The 9,192-nt window shown below is 35.9% G+C and overlaps 1 protein-coding gene across 7 annotated transcripts in view; it reads right to left on the reverse strand.

The window, feature by feature from the left end:
• The window catches only part of ATXN3 (ataxin 3), a 30,091-nt gene that overhangs the window by 9,463 nt on the left and 11,436 nt on the right, over positions 1-9,192 (reverse strand). For 6 of the 7 annotated variants that reach the window (XM_023538359.1, XM_011373156.2, XM_011373155.2 and 3 more), the window contains 4 exons: positions 7,890-7,977; positions 3,104-3,236; positions 2,611-2,777; positions 1,233-1,329 (listed from right to left, as the gene is read on the reverse strand). In XM_023538359.1, coding sequence (XP_023394127.1) covers positions 1,233-1,329; positions 2,611-2,777; positions 3,104-3,236; positions 7,890-7,977 — 485 coding nt within the window. The remainder of the gene's footprint in view (positions 1-1,232; positions 1,330-2,610; positions 2,778-3,103; positions 3,237-7,889; positions 7,978-9,192) is intronic. The other variant, XM_023538356.1, reaches the window with a different exon arrangement.

Raw genomic sequence — 9,192 nt, forward strand, 5'->3', positions numbered from 1 at the left:
AGCATGGGAGATGGGGGCATAAAAAACAAGACTGGCCATGTGCTGATGTCTGTTACATCTGGGCAATATGTAAACAGGGGTTCGTTATGCTGGTTTCTCTACTCTCGTAAAAATTTGAAGTTTATCACAATTAAAAAATAAGTTAATTTTAAAAATTTAAAGGAAGTGAAAAGCACTAATAAGCACTATTTTGAAATTTTATATATAATTAAACCCATTAATCACTGAATAAAGACTAGAAATATCTCACATTAAGATGTCAGATGATCAGAACTTTCCTTCATATACTTCTGAGTTGTGACTTAAGGGAAAAAACAGAAAACAAGGTAAATATTATCTTCATTATACCATCAAATGTACACTGCTCCAATATTTTAAATATTGCTAAAATGCTGCCAATTATGACTGTAAATTGCTTCTCAGTTGAAGAGATGTTGAAATGTGAGAATATGTGCATCTCAGAACTAATGAAATACAGTCAATTATGGGCCAGATTCAGCCACTGGCCTTTTGGTTTGTGATCTGAGATCTGAATACCTATTACAGATTTTATAATCTTTAAGGTGAATTTTTAGCATTAAAAAAAGAGGAAGGGGGGAAGACGTGTGAATAATAGTCACTGGAAAGGATGGCATTTTATGGGCTGAGATTTCTATTTTGAGATCACTTTTAAAACTGGGCACAAAGTTAGGTTTTAGGAGCTGATGACTCAGATTTATGGTCTAGCTTTATACCTCTAATGCTGACAGGCCTGTAGTACCCCCTAACGTGGCAATAAACAAAGCAATTAACCACCACCTGTATTTGTAAGTGTGCTTCCCTACCAAAAAATGCTGTTTTTCCTACTGACAGAAGAACTTCGTAGGATTAGGTAACCTATAAGCGCATTCAAAAGATCACTAAACTGTTCTTGCCTTGACCCAATTCCATTTTTCTATTTTCCTTTTGATGACTGAAATTTTACAGCATTTCCTTCATCCTGTTTCATGTAAATTTAATTAGCGGTGGGACAAAGTTTTCCTAAAACTACATTTTGTTTATCTGTAAATTTCAAAAAACAAAAACAAAAACAAAAACATTCCAATGTTCAAAGGATTAGGCAGTAACCAGTCTTTTAAAAAAAAAAAAAGAGAGAGAGAATAGTTTAATCCAAAGCTGTAAGTTCACAAATAGACAAAATAGCCAAAGTAAATATTGAATATGCAATTTTAATTTTGTACCAACTACTTTACTTTTCAAAGTAGGCTTCCCTTCTCTTCCGTAGCTCTTCTGAAGTAAGATGTGTACCTGATGTCTGTGGAATATCTTGGGATATATTTCTGGAACTACCTGAAAACAAAAGAAAACACAACAAAAACAATCATTTTATTTACCGGTTAAAGCAACATATGTTTATACTTATGTGAACAAGCTTTTAAAAAGTTTTCTTCTTAAAAACATTCTGCTACTATTCTGTAAATGTAAGAAAAGCTCTGAAAACCTCAGGGAAAATCTGAATAAGGCAGTTCAAATGTAACCTGGGTCCACTAGAACCAAGCTGTGACCCACTGCGGTTATCAGATGTGAGGATTTACGCCCAGCACCAACTGGGTAGAAGAGCCACTAACAGCGCTCTCGTGTGCTCTAACTCATTGGAAGCAACTTAAAGCACGTGATCATAAAACGACCCATCTCTGTGTTCTATCCTCAAACACTTGGGTCCTACAACAACTTAAGTATGCTTCCATGGTCTCATGTGATAATCGCACCAACCAGAGATTCTGCACAAATTGTGAAATGAAGTGGTAAGAAGAGTGAATCACACAAAAATATTTAAAATCATAAAAGCTGGTGTTTGTCCATTATTGGGCTGATCCAGCAGGGGTCTACTAACTGACAATTGGACTGCACGCCATATGGAGAACTCAGAGGAATGGGACATTCAGGATAAAACAGAAGGTAAAAAATATAATCTTGTTATTAATGAAACCTCAACTTTATTTTGATATTTAAGGAATTCAGTGAATAATTTTATTAGGAAATAGAAGGCAAATTCACATAAATTGGATAAAAACAAAACTACAAAAGAAACACCTTACACTTTTATGGAAGTCACTCTGAGCTATATCCCAAACACTGCCCTGCACCCGGGTCCCCTATGGGGTATGTCTCACTCTCCCCTTCTGATGGGCTTATATCACAATGACAGCAGCCCATCAGCGGGCTTAAGCTGTAAGCTGCACAGCCACTTACATTAGATTTTTGTAAAATCAATTTATAGTCTTTGTCCAGGCCTCCCTTTGTGTCCAATAGCATACACTTGTGCAACAGCTGGTCTGAATAAGCTCCCCCCACCACTTCTGCTCACAAAGGTTAACTTCAGTTTATTGCTGCGCTAGTGCAGTATTAAAACCAAACGAATAACCAGAAATAAAAATATAACTAGTCCTAATATAACATAGGTTGTAAAAAGTTATTTATATTTCAAGAAAACTAAAAAAAAGAGCTGATTGCACATAGCTATTGCTTCTGCAGTTACCGTCAAAGAACAGTTCATTACCACCAGAGGAACCAAGAATTATCTGACTCGATTCTTCAACAATGAAAAAAACCATGTCAGAATGTCTATACCTTGCATACTGAGCTGAATAGCCCTGCGGAGATCTGCTTCTTCATCTTCCATGTCAATTTGTTGGCGACTTAGTGCCAGAGCCCGCTGCAAATCCTCCTCATCTTCGTCTAACATTCCTGACCCATCATTTCCCTCTAAGACTCGCTCCAGATCGGTTTTCTGGACTCTGAAGAATGAAAGCACTGATAATAACTGCAGACCAGTCTTATATTTTTGATATAAAGATATTTATAAACCAAAGATTTTACATAAGTCAAAACTTATACATTTTCTTGCAGATAAAGTCTAATAATATTAAGATTGTATTGTGATGTGACTCTAAGTTAATATATTGAAGTAATCCAAATGATTGATTCGAGTTTGAACCAACAAACTTCACTAAAATATAAAGGTCTAAAAAAAAATCATCAACAATAAAGGGACCACACATTCAATATTAGCAAGAAAATTAAATTCTTGTAATGAAATATATTCTATACTGCATAATTTTACCTCTGTTCTTTTAGTTGTGCTAATTCTTCCCCAATAAGTTTTGGTCGATGCATCTGCTGGACCCTGATCATCTGCAGGAGTTGGTCAGCTTCACAGTCTGGCAGCTCACCCTTAACAACAAATATAGAATAACCTAAAAAAAAGGCAAAAATAAACTAAAACAGCTAGTAAGAGATTCATAATTGATTAAAAATGATAGCGGATAGAGAGGCAGCACGGAATCCAGTATTGAAAAGAATACAAGCTGAGGAGTCAGAAAGACCTGAGTTCATATAATGATTTGTATCCTTACTGGCAGGGTGATCTATGACAAATTACTTTTAAGTCTTTGAGTCTGACTCTCTTCACTTACGAAGTGGGACCATCTCATAGAGAGACAAGGAGAAATTAAGAGTGTCTGTAATGGGCTCTCCTAAAACAGTGCCTGACCATGTGGGATGCTCACTAAATGGTAACAGGCAGGTAAAGGAGTGGGTAAGATCAAGGGATCCGGAATTGCAGTTTGTGTTTTAATCCCGGCTCCTCCCTTTGCTAGCTGCATGGTCACTGGTAAAGCACATTACCCATCTATGTATTGACTTCTTCAGTTGTTAAACAAACGATACCTTCTCTCATGGGGCTGTTGTGAGGACACAATCAGATAATGTATATAATAACGTGTAATATGGGTAAAATGAGTCATCTGGAAAAATAGATGCCCCCCTCACCCTGAGCTCCACCCTCCAACTGAAACAAGGCCAGTCTGAGAAGCCAATACCCAACATCTAGTCAAGGTATTAAAAGTGTGTCTTATCTTTTAAAAGAAATACAGTGATTCTGTGTAATTTTTATAAATATGATTCTAGAAAGCCAGGGTTTCCCCAGCTGGATACTCCACAGAAAAACTGAATAACGGTGGGCTACATCGAAGTCATTCTAATCAATTTACATTTTTCTACCATAAAATTTTCTTAAACCTTGGCATTTATTACTGGATATCCTTGTGAGTGCTGACAGATAATGAAATAAATAATAAAAAATAAAAACAGACAATGAAACAAACAAGGATCGAAAGGAGTATTAGTGAAAAAACTCAAAACAGTGATAATAAGTAACAAGTTAATAAACTTAAGTTTTTTGGTTTTACAAGGACAAGTGTGTTCAGAGTTCAGATGGTTTAACATGTGTTGAGCCAGTAAGTCGTTTTTAGATCCTAGAATAAATGTCACCTCACCACGGCATCCCATGAAGAGCATCACGAATAGCAGAAACTCTGTCTTATTCAGGTGATACTGTAATGATCTCAGGTTTTATTAAAGACTAGATTTCACCCTAAGTATGCTGGGATGCCAGTGAAGGGTGAGGGTGTGCCATAAACTGCATTATATTTTTTAAAAAGCACTCTGGGCTTATCAATATAATAAAAGAGAACCAGAGTGCAAGAAGAGTGATCCTTACTGAAATGGAAAACCTGAGGGATAGCACGGATGGGAAGGAAAAAAAAAAATTATAGTCTTTTATAGTCTTTCAAAATGTTCAGTTTGAAATACTTTCTGGACTTCCAAGTGGAGATGTCAAAGTTACGAGTTTGGTGTTCAAGGTAGATATCTAGGCAGAAGATGAAAGTTTGGGAATTATTGGCATATAGATCTTATTTAGAGATTTTAAAATAATGAGACAGCACATAGTCAAGAAGCTGTCCAAGGACTGAACTCTGGGTCACTTCAATAGTTAGATCCACAAAAAAAAAAAAGAGTGAGATCCACAAAAGGAATCTGAATGAAGCAGCCAACGAAATATGAGGAAAATCAGAGAATTGTGGACTGGAAGCCAAGTGTAGATGGTATTTCAAGAAGGGAAGATATAGTTAGGAATCAAGGTTTTAGGGATAAAAGAGATGGAAGTATATAAAATCAAAGAAATTACAATACTATAATCTTATATGTCAACTGGAAAGAACTACATGATGACCAGCCCATTAGCGATAAGCATACCAGTGCCCAGACTGTGATCTCTAAAGGCCATTACTAAAAGGGCAGGAAATATATATATGATAAGCCTGAAAATTCTGGTTATATGAGAAAGAAAGGCTTTAAAAAGCTACATTGGTCATTTTGAATTTGGGAGTCAAGTTCGAAAGTTTCCCACTGGTCCAAGATGGGACAATTAGGGTATCAACACCAATGTTATAATGGACTGAAACACATGAACTATGTTTTAATGGATTAGTTTAGAATGACACTACAGAAAAAATAACAAACAACTAATTGGTTGCCTTTGGAAGAAAGACGCTATGAAACGAATTCATTTAAAAAACTGGCAGAAGTAAAGAAATATTGATCCTGCTTTGACTATATGACTATACTTCAGGATAATCAAATAATTGATATGAGAAAATTTATTTTTATAGAAGTCTTTCAGCTAATACATGAAGGAATAATGAGAATCCAATATCACCATTTTGCAATCCTAAATAAAATAATGTACTAGGCATTGATGTTCCACAGCTACTCAGATCACAAAAAGAGAGACAACCAGACATCAAGTGCCACACCACTTGTAAAGAAAGAGTCTTCTGTCCCCCCAAATCAACCTGAATCTGATCAAGCCTCTTGATCTAAAGACTAGGCTACTGGGAATCCAGGACTGAGAGAGAAACACAGGGAGGTAATCAGCAAAATCCAGAAGGTGGGAAACAGAACAAATGACCCATTTTCTTCTAAAAAGTAAATCGAAGAAAAAATATAGACGAGATGAAACCTACTGCTATTTTTAAGAGATATTCCAATCCAAATTCAATCAACAAATTTTATTTCAACCTGGATTAAAATGTGAAAAACATAAAGAGACAACTAAGAGTGGGGATCTGAATACTGACTGAGTATTTGATATTATGAAAGCAGTCATTAACTTTTTTAGGTGTGATTATAGTATCGTGGCTATTTTTTAAAGAGTCCTTGCTTTTAAAATTTTTAATTTAAAAAGTTTACAGAGAAAATGATAAGATGCCTAGTATTTGCTCAAAATAAACAGGAGATGTGGGTAGGATATAGATAAAACAAGATTGGTCATGAGATATTGAAGCTGGGTGCAGGATACATGAGGGTTCATTATGTTATTTTCTATACTTTATATTCGTTTGAAATGTTCAATAAGTTTTATTTTGTACTGTTTAAAGGAGGGTATAATCAACTATACTCTTAAATAAGATGAGGTCAAATGAAAAACTGAGAATTGAATACTGGCATTGGCAAGTGCAGAGGTCATTGGCGACACTGAGAAGAGGGTTTTTCAGTGACATGTTGTGACAGTGTAAACTATTCATGAGTTCATGAATAGGGGATAACACACCGGAGATAATTCTAAGGAGAAAATAAAAATGGGAGGCAGCTGGAGTTTCCCGGATAGAGAAGCTTTTCCTTTTTGATCAAAGGAGATAAAGAGCTTATTTCTCTGCTCGAGGGAATAACACAGGAGAGGGGGGCGGGGGGGGGAACTGATCATGCAGGAGTGGAGAGACAAAAGCAGGAGCAAAGATCTTGAGTAGGTGGGAGGAGCTGGGAAGCGGCCCCACTGTGGAGAGGTTGGTCTTGGTTAGGAGGAGGGGACGATTCATCCATCTTAATAGACTCAAAGCCCACGCAGAGATATAGGCAAGTGGACAGATTTTCTGGTAGAAAGATGAGAAAGTTCTCTTTCAATTGCTTCTGTTTCCTCGGTAGAATATAAAGAAAGGCCATAAGCTAGGAGTCAGGGAGGGAGAAGGGAGTGGTTAGAAGTTTGAATAGACGAGCTGTGAAGTAACCATCATAGAGAGTAAGTGAACTTACTGAAAAATCACAGTAGGAATGGCAAGTAGCACTAAAGGCTCATTTGAAATTTGTAATCATAAATTTAAAGCAAAATCAATCATCACATTTTATGTTTTCTTTAGTCATGTTCAGCTGCTCTGGTATAAGAATGGACAAGACCAAGATTGGCTTTAACTAGGTTTGGAATTTTATCATGAAATTATGATGGAGGGAGAGAAGAAGAAAGAAGTTGAATGGAGTGATTATGATGGATTATAGAAAATAAGGAGGGGAAGGAAGGAAGGAAGACTGTAAGGGGAGTGTTTGGGCCTTGTGGTAGGGTTTAAATAATTGTCTGAATGGAAAAAAAAAAAAAAGAGAAAATGTGGTACAAAGATAGGAAACAATAGTCAAAGAATATGATGCTTGCAGTTGCAGGTGGCAAAATTATTGGGAACAAGGCAAGAGTGAAAAAAATGATCTTTGAAAGTAAGAAGCAAAGTATTGGATTGAATTGATTTTTGATATAGAAATCACTAAGAATGCTGAAAGGAGTTGAAGCAGAAAGAAGACAGTGAGTCAGATCCTAAAATCTTCAATGGAAAGGGGGAGGATCACAGATAACTGCAAAAGAGCAGAGGGTAGAGTTCAAACTAGTGGGGTGTATTTCAAAGGAGGTGGAGCTTTTAGGGAAGAACAGTGGCTTAGAAGAGGCAAAGAGGAGCAAGAAGAATACCTGGTCTTCTCCCCAGCCCTGTGGCATGTGGGGTGTGGAAGAAAAAAGAGCCATTACTTAGAGGAGCTGCAAAGGAAGCAGCATCCTTGGGGGAGGGCCAAGTGTCAGTGAGAACTCTGAACAGTATCAGTCAAATCACAACCTCAAGTTCAACATGTAAAACAAAGATTATTTCACTGCCACTGCCATAAAAACAGTATTGTTACACTCACATCTAATGAGCTAGTTTTCTTTAGCTACTTTGAAAGACAACATTATAAAATTTTCCATCTTTATTTACCTTCCTGTTGTAATTGAGCCAAGAATAGTGCAAGGTATGTGTCTGATATTAATTCTGGACCCGTCAAGAGAGAATTCAAGTTGAACCACTGGAAAAAAAAAAAATTGCCAAAATTTAAGTTAGTGTACATTATAATTAATAAAGAAGTTTCACATGTTAAGAATAGATCTAACCCATCTAAACTCAGTATGACTGTCTAAACACTGGACGCATGTCAAACCAAGATTTTTTTTTAAGTAATTAAATAATGTGATTTAAAAAAATAAATTTACTGTAAGCCGTAAACTTTAAATACCCCCCCTCAAAAAAACAGAACCCGATAGTATTTTAAGTATCAGTTTGATAGCTATAATTTAATTCTTTTCCAAAGCATGCCTGACAAAAGCATAATCTGATCACATTATATTGGTGTGGAAGAAAAATGACAACTACACGTTTTCCCGCTACTGATAATTTTGGTCAAAGATTTCAACTGTGAGAAAGTCAGATATTCCAGGAAAAAAATTTGCAATCACCAACTCATTTTAAAAAGATCACTAATCCACATCACGTGTCATTAACACCATTTAGTCACTATTTCATAGGAGTCCTAATTTAACTCACGAGACACAAAAAGTTTCAAGAGTTACTGTCAGCATCATGACCAACTACTTTTCCTGAATTTTGACATACATTACGATACTTTTTTCCATCATCTTTGTCATTAAACAGAGACCTCATACAATTTTAAACAAAAATATAAATTAGAGCCAAAGATAATAAGCTAAAATTTGACATATCCTGTATCTGTCAAAGATAAAGTAATTTAAAATGCAGAAATTCAATTTTGAAGAACTAAAATTTTAAAAACCTTTCAAAATAGACATGTTTAGATGCAAATCAATTTAAAGAACTTCTGTAATCTAAGCCCTCAGATCTTAAAAAATCCAGTGATTATACAAAAAAAAGTAAAGAATTCTGGATCATAACTTCCAGAGATATAAATAAAACCCAGAGGTTAAATAATCGTAGCATTGTCCTGCCTGGCTTTTCCCTAGAGCTGATTTCCAGCTGGATCACCTCTACTGCACCCCGACTCCTCTCTGCGTGCTCTGAGCCCCTGAGGGGGGACCTGAAGAAGTAATTACTTACAACAAAGCTGCTTCCAGGTGGCTGACTTAAAAGATAACAGCAAGGTCTTTTGTTTTTGAATTCTCTTTTACTGATTTAATTCAATGCACTATTTCCTGACCTCATTTTTTCTTTTGTATTATTTTACTTTTTAAAACAGCTTTATTGAGATGTCACTGACACACAATAATTT

Source organism: Pteropus vampyrus, unplaced genomic scaffold, assembly GCF_000151845.1.
Source record: "Pteropus vampyrus isolate Shadow unplaced genomic scaffold, Pvam_2.0 Scaffold219, whole genome shotgun sequence".
In the NCBI taxonomy this organism is placed as follows: domain Eukaryota; kingdom Metazoa; phylum Chordata; class Mammalia; order Chiroptera; family Pteropodidae; genus Pteropus; species Pteropus vampyrus.